Source organism: Cyprinus carpio, chromosome A3 (genome assembly GCF_018340385.1).
Source record: "Cyprinus carpio isolate SPL01 chromosome A3, ASM1834038v1, whole genome shotgun sequence".
Lineage (NCBI taxonomy): Eukaryota > Metazoa > Chordata > Actinopteri > Cypriniformes > Cyprinidae > Cyprinus > Cyprinus carpio.
In genome coordinates this window covers 13,756,068-13,774,387 of record NC_056574.1, presented here as the reverse complement: position 1 = coordinate 13,774,387, position 18,320 = coordinate 13,756,068, and the positions used below count along the sequence as shown (strand labels likewise).

General features: G+C 37.9%; 3 protein-coding genes across 4 annotated transcripts; 1 reads left to right on the top strand and 2 right to left on the bottom strand.

Annotated features, from left to right (window-relative positions):
• The first annotated feature begins 1,477 nt into the window (after nt 1-1,477).
• On the top strand, nt 1,478-5,517 carry LOC109047499 (zinc finger protein 287-like). Its single transcript, XM_019065204.2, has 4 exons — nt 1,478-1,896; nt 1,999-2,126; nt 3,372-3,450; nt 3,542-5,517. Exons 1-4 carry the CDS (start codon nt 1,626-1,628, stop codon nt 4,423-4,425), a joined length of 1,362 nt encoding a protein of 453 aa, XP_018920749.2. The 5' UTR covers nt 1,478-1,625; the 3' UTR covers nt 4,426-5,517.
• Nucleotides 5,513-8,388, bottom strand: LOC109063079 (zinc finger protein 567-like). Its single transcript, XM_042719445.1, has 4 exons — nt 7,885-8,388; nt 6,631-6,761; nt 6,435-6,546; nt 5,513-6,357 (listed from the first exon to the last, which is right to left on the bottom strand). Exons 1-4 carry the CDS (start codon nt 8,135-8,137, stop codon nt 5,816-5,818), a joined length of 1,038 nt encoding a protein of 345 aa, XP_042575379.1. The 5' UTR covers nt 8,138-8,388; the 3' UTR covers nt 5,513-5,815.
• Nucleotides 8,389-8,801: 413 nt separating this feature from the next.
• On the bottom strand, nt 8,802-18,041 carry LOC109062792. 2 transcript variants are annotated; one of them, XM_042719387.1, is made up of 8 exons: nt 15,844-18,041; nt 15,571-15,701; nt 15,373-15,478; nt 14,785-14,979; nt 10,991-12,004; nt 10,832-10,900; nt 10,584-10,758; nt 8,802-9,623 (listed from the first exon to the last, which is right to left on the bottom strand). In XM_042719387.1, exons 1-8 carry the CDS (start codon nt 16,103-16,105, stop codon nt 9,461-9,463), a joined length of 2,115 nt encoding a protein of 704 aa, XP_042575321.1. In that variant the 5' UTR covers nt 16,106-18,041; the 3' UTR covers nt 8,802-9,460. The 2 variants fall into 2 exon arrangements, with proteins under 2 accessions (XP_042575321.1, XP_018935420.1); XM_019079875.2 differs by lacking the exon at nt 10,584-10,758 and having other exon boundaries at nt 9,495-9,623; nt 10,832-10,901; nt 10,992-12,004.
• Nucleotides 18,042-18,320: the final 279 nt, after the last annotated feature.

The window sequence follows — 18,320 nt, the reverse complement described above, 5'->3', positions numbered from 1 at the left end:
AAACCATCAAAGTAGTGCTACTGTTTTTGACCAGTTCTTTTTTATGAAATGCAGGCAAGAGAGGCTTGAAGATCTTTAGAAGTTGCTCTAGAGTTCTTGGTGACTCACAGAATAATTTTTGCACCTTGCTTTTGCACAGCCGAGCCGGCTTTAAATGTGTTGTCCCCCTATAATATGTATTGCAAAAATAAATAATGTCTGGGTTCTTAAAGATACAGTTATTATAGTAATAAATGATATTGTAATTTCTGATAATATCATACTGATAAAGAACAGGGCTATTCATTTCCAGTCCTGGAGGGCCACAATCTGGAGAATTTTGTTCCAACCCTGATTAAACAAAGAACCAGCTAAAGCTCTTCAGGATTAACTGATTATTACAGACAGGTGTGTTTGGTTAAGGTTAAAACTGAACCTATTGGGTCATGGCACTCCAGGAACAGAAATGAATAGCACTGATAGAGAACGAAGTAAGACTACATATCGACAAACACAACTAGTACAAAGATAGAGGTCATGAAACACTCCATATGATGAGTTAATTCAGATGGGTTAAATAAGAGAGACATCTAAAGCGTGCAGTGCTGGGAAGCTCCAGGAACAGTTTGAAAATCCTTGCTGTACTATCACACTGACACCCAGTGGTCACATTGCTGAATCCCTAATATGATGTGATGACATAGTAACTATGTGGTCAATGTGTAGTTAATGCAAGCCAAATTTATATTATGTATGATTGGCTTTGATTGGCCTTTTTTCTTCTTCTTCTTCTTCTTCTTTTTATTTTATTTATTTATTTATTTATTTATTTATTTATTTATTTATTGCAGTATTCAACCATTAAACTTCTGTGACAATTAAGCTTTAAAAAAAAAAACATGCTGTTAAACTTACTGTTATTTTCTTTGTTTTGCATTGCGTTTTTGTTTTTGTATTCAGAGGAACAAATTTCACAGCATTTTGTCTAGATTTGATGTCTTTCTTTCTGAAAATGACCATACTGTAAAATAATAGTAAGAATAACAGACTCGACTATGATCTTATGTAGTTATTTCCTCTGTTTATCTCTGTACTTTCCCCTTTCATACCTTCTTTGTATTTCAAATGCAGTTATGTTTCTTCTTTGCAATAAACAATAAATGGGGGGGACTTTTTATTAACGTTTGTAGTTGTCGCCTCCTCCTCCGTCTTGTGAGGGTTGTGTGCAAGGTTAATAGGAAGCCTATAGCATCATGGGGACAAAGCATTGATTTACACTTAAGACAAAATCCAGGAAATAATAAATCATCCTGATGCGCACCTCTTTAAGATAATATGATTTTAGATATGATCTGATCTGTATCTTACACACTAAATCTTATGTCAGAAACTTCATAGGACGGATAGTATGAGAATCTGAGTGCAGGGCAAAGTCTATCGCAAACCGGAAGCTAACGATATTTTGCTGCAAGATAAAAGCCGAGGGCTTCTTTCGTACACTGTATTTCCGGTTTTTGCACAGTATGATAGTACCAAGTTCCACAATTTGGAATTCTTTTTTCGGTGACTCACCTTACGGGTTTTTTATTTTTATGCGGGTGTTTCTTTTTCTTGCATGCTAACAAAAAAGTCGCGAGTCTTACAAGATGTCAAAATCTCTATCATTTCGCTTGCAAGTAAGCTCCATAATGGAGATAATGACTAAAACGGCAATAGAGGAAATATGCAAAATTGTAGACAGCGATTTTGTGTTTTTACGACAAGAACTGTCTCGGGTCGTGAGTGAAAATACAGTTCTTAAAGACAAAATGCTCTGTCTCGGGAGCGAAAGGCAAGAAGAAAGCACGCGCATCACAAAGGAAGATACACGCGCTGGCTCCACGATCTGTCGCTCTGTTTGCGTTCAAACCGGAGATGGTAAGCCTCATATAAACTCTACTCAGTAGTTTGCTTTGAAAATGTTCGCCGGCCAGTGCACTGGTATGATTGTAACGTATCTGCGTATTTTGCTCCTCACAGGAGCGGAGCCCTCAATCAAAGGGATATTTGGGAAGGAGTGGTGTTCCAGTTTGTGGGATCGGAGAAACGAGCCCAGAGAAGATGAGCTGGCGATCGATGTCGACCTGTACAGTCTGTCGCCTTATAAGGTTCCCTACATTCCCTTAAAGTAGTTCACCCCTAATTTAAACTGCTGCATGTGTAAAGGTTGTTTTAAAGCAGATTCTCTGTTACTTTCAAAGGGTACATTAAATGTGATACTGGAATTATAAACAGTGCAGTAAGCTTTCAAGATGCAAATTTTGATCATTTTTACTGTAACATTTTCAATGGTCCCATGAACTTGACACATGGGATGCCCTTAGAGAATGATCTGTCCTGCTGCACCATCTGTCTAATTTGAATCATAATTTTAAAGTCATTTTTGAGGGGCGAGTTTAATTTGACAGGAGATGATCATGATGGGAGATGGTACTTAGAGCTAAGAATGTTAACAACATTTGAAAATTTAGTACTGTACTAATATATTTTTTATGGACCCATGAACTTAATGTGTGTGGCACATTACAATAGCTTTGTCTAGATCAGTGCTTTCCAAACATGTCCTGGAGGCCCCCGACCACTGCACATTTTGGATGTCTCCCTTATTGGAAACATCCAATATATGGTGCATTCAAGTGCTCCTGGGAAGTTTGTATTTACAAGTTGGGAAGTTGTAATTACAATGTTGTGCGGTCGAGAAGCCATTTCTACACAATTTGACCTTGCAGTCATTAATATTGAGCTGTTGAGTTGAATCGGTTGTGGAGACATTTAAAATATGCACAGTTTGGGGGGCCTACGGGAAGCATTGGTCTAGATGAGTGATTCCCAATCTTGGTCCCAAATAACCCCAATACTTGACGTTTTTGATGCCTCTCTTGTGTAACACACATATTTGAAGTTCTGGAGCAGGGGTCACCAAACTCGGTTCTGGAGGGTCGGTGTCCTGGAGAGTTTAGCTCCAACTTGCCTCAACACACCTGCCTGGAAGTTTCAAGTATACCTAGGAAGACCTTGATTAGCTGGTTCAGGTGTGTTTGATTAGGGTTGGAGCAAAACTCGGTAGGAGACCGGCCCTCTTGGACCAAGTTTGGTGACCCCTGTTTTGGAGTCTTTACTAATGAGCTGATGAGTTGACTCAAGTGTGACTGATTAGGGAGACATCTAAAATGTGCAGTGTTGGGGGTTCTCCAGGACCGGGATTGGGCATCACTGGTCTAGATCATTTTCAAGGTTGATAAATATGACTCTGGAAGTGTAAAACTTGTTTCTAAAAATGAAAAGGAAATGTGTAAATGAAATGGAAAAACAAAATGTCCTTTTACACGATCTGCTCGTTTTGTCTCATCCAGCACAAAGAACAAGAGCACTCCAACCTGGTCATAATCAAAGAGGAGTGTTTTGAAGTGGACACTTATCCCAGTTTTACAGGTAATGTTCAAAATTTATAGTAGATCTTTAATTAGTAAGGTTTAGTTTTGGTGCATCAAGTTGATTTGAACTATTTCACATACTTCGACAGGGAAAACAACCCAGGTTTCAAGAGGACAGCTGCCATCTTCTGCATGTGAGCCGCTGGAAGACTCAAAAAGTTTCGATGGCCATTTTGTGTCTGGCGAATTTTCAGAAATATCAGAAATACAAAACGCATCCTCTGATTCGTCAGACAAACTCTCTTCAAAAAACTCTATTGATGATGCTGTCGATCAGTTAATAGCACCAATAGAGGATCCATTGGAATTTGATGGTCACTCTATACTCAACCAATTTTCAGCAGAGCACAATGGCCAGTTTCCCTCCGAGGCTCAGGAGGATGAAGAAGCACAGGAAATATATGAGGATGCTGCAACCATGACAGAACATTGCGAAAAGAGAGTAAAGGTACAGAAACCGCCAAACAATTTCAGTTGCTATGACGGCGGGAAGGCGTTTCTTCGGAAAAATGCTGCCAAAACCCGTCTCCGAAAACATCGATTTTCAAAGTTGAAATCGAACGAGAAGTTTCAGTGTGACGTCTGCGGGAGATGTTTTCATTCAAACACCAATCTCTCGGTTCACTATTTGGTCCACACAGGGGAAAGACCCAATAAATGCAGTTTTTGTGGAAAAGGCTTCTCCCAGAAAGGAAATTTGCAAGTTCATGAACGCATCCACAGAGGAGAAAGACCTTTTAGTTGTGTCACCTGCGGAAGGAGTTTCACACAGAAAGTTTGTCTACGAAATCACGAACGCATCCACAGAGGAGAACGACCTTTTACTTGTATAACTTGCGGAAAGGGTTTCACCCAGAAAGTCACCCTCCAACAACACCTCATTGTCCATGACAGAATGGCTAAACCAGTCAGGAGGAAACCTCCTGGTCACCGGAGGAAAAAACACCGTGATATAAATTATAGCTTTATGTAGCACAATTCTTTTGGTTATTTCTCGATTTGAGATCGCAGTAGCTGTTTAAAATGAAATACGAACCGTGGAAATGTGAGGTTGCAGTACCTTAAAAAGAATGTCTCTGTGTATTACTGTAGATCATAGCAGAAATATATAGTCAGGTATGACTGTGTATTACTCTGTAATGTAGTTGTTATCCCACCAAATAATTAGTTTCTTCTGTTACACCAAAGGCACAGTCTTTCTGGTGATCTTTGACATCTGGGCTATATATAAAAAAATCTCTTATGCTCACTAAGGCTGCAGAAATTTTATGAAAACTACAATAAAACAGTAACATTTTCAAATATTATTACAACTAAAAATAAGCCTTTAATATTTCAGTATTAAAAAACTAGTTTATTCCTGTGATGCAAAGTTGAATTTTCAGCATCATTACTCCAGTCTTCAGTGTCACATGATCCTTCAGAAATGATACTTATATGCTGATCTTTAATGCTGAAGTAATATATAGAACTTTTCATTCTTTAAAGAATCCTGAAAAAAATGTATCATGTTTCCATAAAAATGTTATGCAGCACAAACTTTTCATCACTGATAAGAAGAAGATATGTTTCTTGAGCAGCAAATCAGAATGATTTCTGAAGGATCATGTGACACTGAAGACTGGAGCAATGATGCTGAAAATTCAGCTTTGCATCACAGGAATAAAACAGAAAAGAGTTCATTTAAATTGTAATAATATTTCAGCATATTACAGTTTTTACTGTATTTTTGATCAAATAAATGCAAAAACTTTTGAATTGTAATGTGTGTATATATAGTCTAGATATAAAAGACCACCAGAGGTAAACGTATCAGGCTTTAGGCTAAATTATTTTATTTTTTTTCTGAATACAGTCCCTGTTTAAAATATCATAATATTATATCAGTTTTGGGTCATTAGTGTAAAGCAACCAGTAACACTACTTGGTCTTTACGGAAACTAATTTCAGTAGTATGTACAATGCTTCTAGAAGTTTGAGTTGTGTAATGAAGTTCTAGATTGCATGTGTAAGCAAATGTGTAATTTCAACCATGCTGAATAAAGAAGTGGTTTGCATGATTTCACTCACTTTGTCAAATTTATTCAAGCATGATTTTTTATCCCTCTTTTCAAATGAATATACACATCTAGATGGTCCTAAATGAAGTTTAAGTCAATGCACAGAAAACTCCAGATGCTTCTGTATAACACGTTTCCAAACACTGTCAAATGACTTTACATTTCTGTAAAAAAATAAAAATAAATTGGACATGCTTGCAACTTGCTAATGGTTTATATTGCAGAGTAATGCACACTCTGCTGTAACAGCAACTTTGATACAGATACAATTCAGTAATAGTTCACTTCAGTATGTATACTAGACTAACTGAAGCACTGGTGTGTATTGAAACCCTGTTTGTACGCGTAGCTTTTGCCACACTCTGAGCAGCTATATGGCTTCTCTCCAGTGTGGCTTCGGAGGTGTACATTTAGAGAGCTCTTTTGAGCAAAGCTCTTTCCACACTCCATGCACGAGTACGGTCTCTCACCAGAATGAGTGCGCTGGTGTATTCTGAGGTACGTTTTTTGAGCAAATCTTTTACCACAAACTGTACAGACGTAAGGCTTTTCTCCGGAGTGTGTTCGCATGTGCGCTTTCAGGTAGGTTAATTTGTTGAAGGTTCGTCGACAGAATACACACTCAAACCTCTTCTCTTCTGAAATACTTGTGTGGTTGTGTGTATTGTGGAAAGTTTGCTCTGTTGTGCTGTCTCCTTGTGTAGAGATCATTCCATCAAGAGCTTGTTCTTCAGCTTGTGTCTGGTGAACGTTCGATTGGACTTGGTCATCTGAAGGTACCATGTATGAGATAAAATCATCGGAGCTTTGGGCGACACATCTCTCATCACTGGTCATTGCAGGTCCTGTAATTCAATAAATGACACATCTGAATATAACAAAGAGTAAACAGCAACTGTTCTCAAGTTTTCACATCACTAACCTCTCAAAGTGCAACTTTCATCTTCCTCAGGGTTATTTTTCCCAGAGCAATCTTCAAACGTCTCCTCCTTGATCATGATCATATCTGGTTCTTCGTCCAGCAAATCTACTGGCTAAAGGAGAGCAAGTAAAACAGAGAACTAGTTAACTGTATTCTGAAAATGCTTCACGTATATCAACAGAAGTATGAGACCAACCTCTTCGGTGTTGACTGAAGAGTCCAGATGTGTGTCCCCCTGCTCACCAACATGTGACTCCTCGTGTCTCCAGAGGTTCATGCACCATTCCTTACCGAAGACATTGTTAATTGCAGGACGACGTCCGGCCTCTGTAAGACATTAATTGTTTTTGGTCACATCATAACGTCCACTTCCCTGCAGAGTTTAGCTGCAACCTTGATCAAACTCACTAAATCAAAAAAAAATGTATGCTTTCATTTTTGTGTCAAATGTTAACATTTACGCAGCTGTTAGACGACTTAAGACATTTCTTTGATTTTCTGTAAACAGTGCGGAGTAAATGTGTCATCTGCGTCAGAATGATAATGATTGATTGTATGAAGGTAAAATGACGTCAAAAAGATTTGCATACACTGTAATATTTGTGGAAGTGTACATAGACTGTAAGCGTTCACAGGCTTGCAGTGCTTTTGACTGTCTTTTGGTGAAAAAATTGTGCCAAAAGTGTAAGCATGGAAAAATGGAAGTCAGAAGCATGCAGATCATATTTATTTTGCTTTAGCATGAAGCTGCGGTTTCATGAACAATACATGAATTACACTTACAAGTAACAGTAAAATGCTGCAAATCATTTTTTCTTACGCTTGAAACGTGATTTACACCTTTACAAAGCTTCTCTTGCGCATGCATATTTAACTTGTGCTTACAGTCTTATGTACACTTCCACAAATATTACCCTGTGTATGCAAATCTTTTTGACATCATTTTACCTTCATATGATTGGCCCAGAGTAAACGTCTTACGTCAGCGCGTTCTGAACTCGTACGTGCTCGTACTGGTAATCTCGTTCTGCATTCACAAAGAGCACATTACAGATAATTTACTGGTAATATTACAACGTCTCATACCGGCAAATTGCCAGAACGAATTTACCGGTATTTTTTGAAAAGGTCCTGTTGACACGATATCTTAATGGTAATTTTACCGTAATTTACCAGTAAATACTGTATGTGTGAAAGGGGCTATAGGCATACTCATAACAGACAAAGCCAGTCACTTGTCACCGCCTGATGTAACCTAAAGAAAGGCACTGAATTAATTTATTTTGGTAAATGGACTAAAAGATTCCGGTCATCGACGTGTACAGAAATAGTTCCCCTGGTGTGAGGTTAAAGTCTTATTCAAGGGCACAGTGATGAAGGGCCCCCCACTGCAGAACCTACAGCTTAAATCAAACCACAGAGTCATTTGTCGTGCATAATAATAAATTACCTGTAAGTCCCGGATGGGTAAATGGAGCTTCTGTCCCGTTCATCTTTCCAGCGCTTTTCCGCGAACACTGAAGTTCATTCTCCAAATAATGACATTTCTTTTTCAGACACTCATTTTCGTTTGTACAGCGTGAAATCTCTAATCGCAGCAACAAAGAATTCTCCTCGAAAAGTTTGCCTATTTCAACAACCGCTGTTTTTGCCAACATTTCCATTATGGATGTTAACTGCGTCTGAAAATCGACAGTATTCATGATGTCCGTCGCTTACGGGACCATTTATTAGTGATGTATACTGTACACACCCGTCCTTCGATCCGACAGTCACCGCTTTAGTCTCTGCGTAGAGCTGATTTTATATTCTCAACACTGTATTCGGTTTATTTCTGAGGATAGAATCATAGCATATCAAGCATTTGGAGAATAGGATCATGGGATGAATTACCGTAAACCACCGAATAGAGAGCTCACATGATTTACATATTTTGATTGGTCGCATTCAAATCGGTAATGGCCCTGTGCCCTGTGCATTTGTGTGTGTTCTAATTGGAATTACATATTATATAGAGCCTTACAGACTTACCTTAAAAAAGGGACTCATGTCATCTATATATATATATATGAGTCCCTTTTTTAAGGTAAGTCTGTAAGGCTCTTCCACCCAATTTATCATCTGTCAGGCAAATATTAAGTTCAAAGGTGCATCCCAAATTGCGTACTTATGCACTATTCTATGACGTTTTTTAGTATAAATAGTGCGAGTAGTCTATTCACACTAAAAAAATTCCCAAAAATAGTGCATTTTAAATACCTGGATGATGCACTTAAACAAGAAACGATAAGTGTGTAATGTTGGACACTTCATGCATTCAGCTGTCGCAGCTTTAATTACGTACTGAAGGGGCAGGGGCTATCAGTGTAATTCATACACTACATGACTGAGTACATAGTGCATAAGTACATAGTGTATAGTGTGTAATTTGGGACGCAGCTCAAGTCTTCAAGAAATATCACGCCTCTCCTCAACAAAAATAACAGATATAAAAATAACAGTTAAGCACAGCTTTTACCACGTTCTACGGAACAAAAAGTGTTGAAATTCACACAACTGCGGAAAAAACTCAGGGTTGTAGCTATTGTATCACTAGTATCACTGTAATTATTTTATCCTTATTAATCATATTATAAAAACACTGATTAGTTGATACTTCTTTATTGTTGCATGAATGACTTGAACGTAATAAAATATTTATAATACAAACATTCCAGTAGCATTCAAATAGAACAGTACAAGTATTAACAAGGTAAAAAGTTAAGGTATCACAAGGTAAAAAAATTTCACATAAGTAGTAACCCATCATAGTAGTAGTAGAAGTAGTATTCAGTCCAGGGCCAGGATGAAGACAACCCAGAAACACATAAAAAGAAATTGATTAAAGCCACTGTTACTCTCAGAACACCCCTCATATCTCCCAGTTACATTTAAGTGTTTAATCACATACCTTCAACAACAAAAGACAAGTTTCACTTAAAAATTCCATAAGATACTTTCAACTTCATAAAACTGCTTGCACTAACTTAATTGAATGTTTTCCACTCGAATTCTGAAAGCCTCTGCATAAACGTAGCCACGCGGGTATTAAAGTTCTGGGGTTTCCTTTGGACAGCTGAACCCGTCCTTCGGCTTGTACCTGATTTTGAGGTACATTTAGTCCCCTCAGGATTAATCCTTACGAAGAACCTAAAGAACAGTAGATCCATTTTTAAACAAAACATCAATTCCACAAGGCCTACAACTATGTAAGTAGTTTAAAAGGGGTTATAAGAGGTTTGCTATCTTATGTAAGTTGCAGGACACCCTAAACAGGGACACATAACCTTGTTTATCAAGTCCTCTTAAAGGTAGATTTAAGAGATGCATAAGATTCCACCCTCCCTGCAAATCACTCTCCAAAGCCACGCCTCCTCCAAAACACATGAACGTGCACAGACAGACCAGAGGTTAACCAGCGACACGATGATAAATGGCATTGGTGGAGGACTGAATGCAACGCTGTCAGATTACCTCATGTCTCATTTACCAGAGAGTTAACATTACAGTACAAAGCGCATAATATTACAATAATAACGCCTTTCATTCAGTCTGCAATAGCGCAATGGAACGTGTTGATGATGTATCATGTCTGCGCAAACAGGGTGTTCAGAGGTATGCAAATACATACGTTAACAGGCAGGTAGGACAGCCTATCATAGTCCTCAAACTAACAAATATATGATTGGATGAACATTTTATCATCCTATGCCTTCCACAGACGATATAAATACATATAAATAGATTTTGACCACTTAACTTAGTGACTGCTATCAGGATGTCAGCATAACAAAAAATGCGTTTGAACCAAATCACCTACCTGCCTTTAAATGATTATATTAGTGTCAAAACACAGTGTTGAAAGCATAAAATAGTTTCTGGTGAATAATGTATAATTTATCAACATAAACCAATAAGCTTAATTCCAAGTTACAAAATATAATCAATCACCATGAAATTGCATCCCTGTTATATATACTATTTTGTTTCCATAAGCTTCAAGTATTTCTGATCCAAAAGAGACCAAAGTAAAATACCTAAAGAAAGGGAGTAAGATAAAAAAAAAAAAAAAAAAAAAAGTCAGACAGGATGAGTGTCCTCAGCACTCACCTCTGAATGAGCTCCAAGGTGGCGCTGGCTGACTCCTGGTACTCAATATTAAAAACATAGAAGCACCCAAAAAACACAGACAACGCCGCTGCAAAGTCCAGCTGGTCTTCTATAGAATGTGTTACTCTGCCCTCAATACTGATAAACCACTTGGACGAAGTCAGCAATGTCTCACCTGAAATATGGAGAATCACTGGAAATATATGTCCAAGGACAAAACTAACAGTTGTAGTGCAGCAATATCTTACCAAGCATGATGAGCCGGGGCGTTGCCGGTAAGCTAATTTCATTTTCGATGGACATCTTGGTAGAAGTTTCTGAAAGCAGAACATAAGAATATTTTAACACTCAGCTGTCAAAACCCCCTTCAGAACTTTAATAGAACTGTAACATTTCATAGTTACTGACATCTGCTAAGATGAAGACAGCATTGTCCTTTTCCTTAAAGTATTTCATCATTAACAGGATGGCTGATATGGCTATCCTATTATTATCTGTTGCATTGGCGTCGTCGATCTCACTTAGCATACTCTGGATCTCCTCAGTCCACTTCAGTCTTTGTCTGCTGAAGTAGTTCAGTATTCTCTTGGATTTATCAATAAGAGTTTCATTAAAGCGGCTTCTGATGTCAATGCCAGTCAGGACTTTAAAGTGCCTGCAAAGGCCTCTTTCGGTGAACAGGAACGGCCAATGCCCCTCAATCTCACTGATGGTAGGAGGGGGGCATGAGTTGATCATGTGGCGCTGGTAAACATATGTCTGCTGCATTAAGTCGTCTATGTTGGGCAACTCAGCAGCCTTTGGGCCTGCAGACTGAAAAATCTCTGCCGCAACCTTCCTCTTCATTTCAAGAGATTCTGCCGTCTCTCCTTCTGGGATAGAGGAAGGCTGCCAATTGATGCATCCGTAACTGTCCACTTTACATCGGACTTTTTTCATAGTGTAGCCGTCCTGTTCTCCAGCTCTTTTCATTGATGGTCTTCTAGGTCGACGAATCCTGTGTTCCAAAACATCTCTATTCACATGTTCTACCCTAGTTTTTAGTTGTCTTTGTAAGCAACTGAAGCCATTTCCTAGTTGTTCTCCTTCCTCTGAAATGTCTCCGAATGTCAGCGGATATGCAGACACGATGTTTCGAGCCACTTCTCCACAGGCGGTTAAGTTTGGGTTTGGACAGTGGGCTTGCATGGCTGCCACAACGATCCTGACAAACTCCCTTCTCGGTCCTGGTCGAGCCCTCTCTCCAGTGGATGTGGCCTGAACGAGAGCTGTTGGCATGCGGTCCCAAGGAACCTGGAAACTTCTAACCCAGTTGGACTTGATGAAGGAAGGAATGAAGGGCTGTTCATGAAGGGACTCGTTTGATGATAATGGAGTGAGCGTCATCTCGTTAGGCATTCCATCCACTTGTCTATTGAATTCTTGGTGGGGGGGGAATAATGAAAAGAGATACAAAGAAATTGAAGTATGTTGTAGGACCAACAAAGTACCTTGTTCACAGGCCTCTTAACCATCACTGATCAGTAAATCATTGCTATACTGCAATGGGTCTCACTCACTGACAATTGCTTGGATTATTTGTGATAACACGTACTGTACAGGAAAACTTTTCAAGAAAATAAAAAATCACAACACCTGCATATACACATGAATTTGCTCTTAATCTCGTTCTAATGTGAACGTCTGTCTCAGCAAACATATGACGCTCTCAGAAGACATGCTCTCATGTGCATCAAGATCCCCGAGCAATGCCAAGTGTGCCATCCTTTAAAACATTTCAAACACTTTCCATATACAACCAGATTACAGACCTATATGTATCATTGCATTTATGGAAAAAAAAAAAAAATATATATATATATATATATATATTTAGCACCACCCAGAGTATGTGAAGTTTGTGTATATGTGGATTTGGTTGTTCCTACATTTTCCCATGAATATATTTTAGTATAAAAGTTATTCATTAATCATGATTTTTTTTTTGTTTGAGGTATAGTGCAAAGGCTTTAAAAAAGCGGGAAAGTGAGTAGTCTGGTACAGAGAAATTAATCAAGCCGATCCCTTATCATTTTCCAGTCAAGGAGGGCAGTTTTTGGAAATTTCCTTTCAAACTATTTCTGCTATTGCTTTCCGGAGGTTGTTAGGTAGTGCATTTTTTCCTCGGGAGCCATCAAAATTAACAGCACCTGACCATTCCCTGTAAACTTCATGTGCTACTAGACTTTTAAACAGAAGCACAGCAAAGCGTTCTGGCCTCGGTCTCCCATCTTTTCCAGCTAATTCTAGGAACAGTTTTTTCTCTTTCTTCATGGAAACTAGATTTAAACACACGTCAGGTAGAATCATCCCTAATGACTAGACTGGTAAACGTGATGCTGAGAACTTGAAGTGTTTGGAGTTTTTGGCCATTTCAAATCATCACTGAAGAACACTGGGATGAAGTGCTGGATGGAAGAGAAACCGCTGACGTTAAAAACATATATGTTTGATAAGATGTTGAAATCACAGTTTGTGGGCTGCGAGTTTGGTCTGTCTGTGATGCTGAACCCACTAAAAGAGCGTGATCAGGATCGGATTTAATTTTCTTGAGTGACTGCTGGTAAAAAGTGCAGGCTGTAGAAGATGAAGAAGCTGCAGACACGACACCTGAAACAACACACAGCTTATGTTGTCCTAAATACAAACAACCAAATTAATGGCCCTGAAATGCACTTCAAATTCACCTCAAATGGGTTTTACGATTGTTTAAAAAAATAACTTTTGATAAAGCAGCTACATTTACGTGCACCCAAATAATACGTAATTCAATTGGACCGAAAAGCCTTCATGTAAGCACCTTAATCGATCCGATTAAATTCAATCCGGATGAAATTTCGATCAGATTAAGAAGGGGTGGTGTGGACCTTTTCTTATCCAATTGAGAGGACATGTAAACACTTGATCAGATTGAAAACCAACACTGGAAAGTACTGCGCATGTACAATGACATAGAAATGGTGTAATGTCATGTAGAACAAGCCTTACACTCATCAAAATAAAGTGTCATAAATGACTGTCATATTATTCTAAAATTCTCCTTCCACTCAACGTCTGTGAAGTGGAGCAGAACAACATCCCATCAGTCCTCACTTTATACTCTCATCCATAGACGGCTTGTTTTGGCCACGGGAATGGGCGATTTTACTGCTTCCGAAATAGATATATATTAAGTCTGCTCTTTAAAACAAAGAAAAGAATCAATGGCAGGAGAATAATATGTGCAAACAGCGGGAAACTCTGTACATTCAAGCAAAAGATCAAATCTGATATTGAAGCTTATGACAAAAAAAACTTTATTTGGTGCTCATGTAAACACTACGTTTGGATTCATCAAGCAGAACGATTTCATTCCGACTGAAACAAAAGGTGCCCATGTAAATGTGTAGCTAGTGTCACTTTCAATAAATACAAAAATTACATCACACTTTAATAAATATAATTATTATAATCATCACCACTGCCGTCTCTTCATAGTTAATGTAGGCACAAATGTGACTTTTCAAACAAAATTAATCTATTCACAGTACCTGTATTAAGCAAACAATAGATGTGCTTTACATTTTAAAGCAAAGTTAAAGCAAAGTTTTAAAGCCTTGTTTTAAGCGCATTAGATGATTAAGTGGTCCTTTGTTGCTACCAAGAACACATCTTTGCAGATAAGCACATACAATGCAAACACACTGTGGTTTGGGGCCCAGTTGACTCCTATATTTAACACGGACCACTTATGACTGATCACCCAAGGTGCATCTTAATACCAGGTGTAAATGGGGTGAGATCTGGTAATTTGAACATTTAACCAGCACAAAACGGTGCTCTGATGACATTGCACACTGCCACACCACCCCCAATTCCGTGAAAAAGACATAAGATATGCACCCACAAGAAATACCTGTAACTCCTCTTTGAACCCATTAGCTGAATTTGAAGGAAGGTCGGCTGACCAAATGTTGCCTGTATGAGTTGGTTTTAAAAACAAAAAAAGCCTGTCTGACCACTACTGTTGTGTGAAGACACCTGGAGAAAAAAAAAACGTGTTTTCAAAGGCCACATCTGTAGGTCAATGTCAGTCTCTCAATTCAGTGACCACACAGGACAGTTGTGCAAAAGGGGTTATAGTGAACGCTGCCTGCTTTTCTGCCTTAAGTTTGTTTCTTACCTTTTTGTCTGAATGTTTTCACAAGTTTTCGACACTGTATTGGCTCCAGAAAGTCCTGAAGATCTGACACCTCTACTAGCGAGAGGTCCTCTGTCTTCTCCACACCCACTACTAAAGAAAGATGACTGACCAAATTCTGAAGTTTGTTGAAGTCCAACTCCGGGAGAATTGTTTTGATTTCCTCTTGGATTGCACCTGTAGGGGGTTGAAAAGTGCACACGATGAGCCTAGGCTGCAACAGTAAGGACTAAGCTTAAACCAAATGTAATTTAAAGTAAACTGGTTTAAACATATTGGATTTAATTTTTGAAGCTACTACTCTCACTTAAATCCATTCTGCACATTTCCTAAAAAAATAAATAAATAAATAAACACATATCATAGGGCCACAACTTTTGCAGTGTACAATAGTTAGAGGTTTCATAATAGTACAACAATTTACTACTCATTTGCTATCCATTAGCCATTCACAAGGAAATCAATCATATAAAATGCACATACGTCCACACTGCATGTGATCATACTTGTGATGACCAACCAACTACACAACATAAACTAACTAATAAATGAACTTCTCTCTCTGCATACCTTTCACAGTATCTTGGTCTTCCTCATTTCTTCCCGAAGAGCAATCATCAGATGCCTCCTCCTTGATCATGATCATGTCTGGTTCTTCTTCCAGCAAGTTTACTGGCTAAAGGATTGAAAATAAAACCGAGAACTAGTAAGCTGACATTGTTTTTAGGAGAACTCCACATACTCAAAACAGCATTGTGTGAGACCAACCTCTCCTATGATGACTGCAGAGTCCCGATGTGTGTCCCCCTGCTCACCAACATGTGACTCCTCGTGTCTCCAGAGGTTCATGCACCATTCCTTCCCGAAGACACTGTCAATTGCGGGACGATGTCCAGTGTCTGTTGAGCGTGTGGGCATTAGATGGGTACAGAGGCACAACTTTAAGTTATCAGTCCTTTACCGCCACTTTTTGCATTTGATATCAGCATATCTACAGATGCTGATCTGTGCACGTGAAAAGAGGAAATACTTGACTGTTACCTGTAAGTCCCGCATGGCAGGATGGAGCTTCTGTCCCGTTCATCTTTCCAGCGCTTTTCCGCGCGCACTGAAGTTCATTCTCCAGAAGATGACATTTCTTTTTCAGGGACTCATTTTCGCTTGTAAATCGCGAAATCTCTAGTCGCAGAAAGGATGCATTCTCCTCGAAAAGTTTTCTTATTTCCACAACAGCTGTTTTCGCCAACGTTTCCATTATGGATGTTAACTGCGTCTGAAATTCGGCGGTATTCATGATGTCCATTTTTCACGGGACACTTTAAAGATGTAAATACTCGCCCTTCGACCAGACAGCTCTCTTAATGTCTTAATATAGATGTTTATTTCTACCTCAAACAAACAATGGCGTTGTGTTACCTTTGGTGTTTATGTAGATAGAAACAAAGAATAGCGTTTGACAGAAAGGAATCATGGGATGAATTACCGTAAAACACCGGGTAGATGTTTCTGTTCGATAGTTCACCCGATATGTATGCTTGTTGGTTCTCCTAAACAAAACCTTTTTAAAGTCCCAATAGTATCCAGCCGCAGCCCACAAGATCCAGACCGGAAGAGCAATATACTACCTGTTATGTTTCTCTCATTCCGTGGTGAGCTATTAATTCATAGCCTACTGGGTCCCATGCATAGACTTTTGTCCTCTGAATAAGACATTAGATTTCAGTGAATGTCTCTGAGACACATGCCACAGTTTAGTCCTGTAAAGAGCACATTCAGGGGTTTTTAGAGATATCAAATGTTTGGAGGTTTGATCATAAACACTTCATCTCCTTGGTCTTTAAATATGACTGATATTGACAGAATGATCAAATGGAGCACTCTTAGGGAAATGTGATAATGTGATAATGTATAATTGATCATATCAATCAATTATAGATCAATTTACTATGAAATATGAGATCATGGAAATGTTGCCAAGCTATTACTCCCAGTATTACACTACTTTTTTCATTATGGTTTGCCCCAAGAAAACATTCACATGCATATTAGATGCAATGCATAGATACATTGTATAGAATGGGAATACCTCCAGATAGCAAAATACACTCAGACCAGTTCCTTTTAGATTCTCACACACCGAGTCGTGTATAGTACGAAATATACCAGTTGAATAAATAGTTCTGGCGTTCTGTACAAAGGACATGGAATACTATATGAATAAAATATCTAATGTGATGACAAGAAAACAACAAATTTCACAAAACTTTTTTTCTGGTTCTCAGGAAGATATATTAAGTTAAACAGTTATCTTACTATTGAAGGATAAAATTGTTGTCATCTTTTACTGTTTTCAGTATTTTTCTGTTGACAGTTCGATTACCTTTTAGATTAGGAATGTGGTTTGATATAAAGCCACTTTATGTTTTGAATTATATATAATTATTTAAATTTAATATATTTAATGCTTTGTTCTAGTACAGTTGTTTGTGGGTTTATGTTACACTACGCTATAGCATTTTAAGTTTGTTATACAAATCCATTTGAAAATGTTGCAGCTGAGCTTTTCCTACCTCAAGCCAAAAGAAACCAATTATAGTCCTGAAATATACAAGTTCTTAATTTATTTTTACTAAGCCTATTACCAACCCTACTCAAATTAAAATGCTACATTATTCCAACCCAGTCACAATCATTTCAGGAATAAATGTACCGCATTAGTAGTATCATTGCATTTGGCATGCCTTGCAATAAAATCATGCATTTTACATATCACATTGTAAAACATTAGTGCCCTACCCTAAAATGTGCTTCTGCTTACATGTGATTTCATTAGAATAACTGCATAAACCCAAAGAACTTCCACATGCAGATGCCTGAAGTTCATAAACACACACCACAACTGTTACAAGAGGAGCAAACATATTTATATTCAGGGTGGTACATTTTTATTCTTTTATAAAAGGTCTTTATTCAAATCTTCAACATCCTTATTATTTTAATTTATCCTCATCATTACTTTCTTTTATTGCATGCATTCTTACAACTCTGTACCTGGGGTTGAAGGTCAGGGGTAAAATGATAAATAAACGGCATATGAGAAAATATAATTAGGCTACATCGCACCAAATGCCTTAAAAAAGTTTGATTAGAGCTTGACTACACCATGTGTTGTGTATAAATGTGTAATGAAACAGGCCTAAGACTAAAAGACAAACTTTCTTCTGTATGAACTCAGTAGGGGAAAAAAATATTCTTATGATGTAATATAATATGTATGAACTGTTGTAATATGTAATATGAAAAATATTCTTATGATGTCACTCTCTTAATAATTATGCCAGGAGGATTATTATTATTATTATAATTATTATTAAACTCATACAACACATTAAAAATAAATAAATAAATAAATAAATAAATAAAGCAGAACTCTTATACACACACACACACACACACGTATATATATATATATATATATATATATATATATATATATATATATATATATATATATATAT

Coding starts and splice junctions, on each gene's coding strand:
- LOC109047499 (XM_019065204.2), top strand. CDS start 1,626: ATGTCAAAATCTCTATCATTTCGCTTGCAAGTAAGCTCCATAATGGAG. Junction 2,127..3,371: donor ACAGTCTGTCGCCTTATAAG/GTTCCCTACATT, acceptor TGTCTCATCCAG/CACAAAGAACAAGAGCACTC. Junction 3,451..3,541: donor CACTTATCCCAGTTTTACAG/GTAATGTTCAAA, acceptor ATACTTCGACAG/GGAAAACAACCCAGGTTTCA.
- LOC109063079 (XM_042719445.1), bottom strand. CDS start 8,137: ATGAATACTGTCGATTTTCAGACGCAGTTAACATCCATAATGGAAATG. Junction 6,547..6,630: donor CTTCAGTCAACACCGAAGAG/GTTGGTCTCATA, acceptor GCTCTCCTTTAG/CCAGTAGATTTGCTGGACGA. Junction 6,358..6,434: donor TGAAAGTTGCACTTTGAGAG/GTTAGTGATGTG, acceptor ATTGAATTACAG/GACCTGCAATGACCAGTGAT.
- LOC109062792 (XM_042719387.1), bottom strand. CDS start 16,105: ATGGACATCATGAATACCGCCGAATTTCAGACGCAGTTAACATCCATA. Junction 14,980..15,372: donor AGACCAAGATACTGTGAAAG/GTATGCAGAGAG, acceptor AACCCCCTACAG/GTGCAATCCAAGAGGAAATC. Junction 12,005..14,784: donor GAAAACATTCAGACAAAAAG/GTAAGAAACAAA, acceptor CCCCCCACCAAG/AATTCAATAGACAAGTGGAT.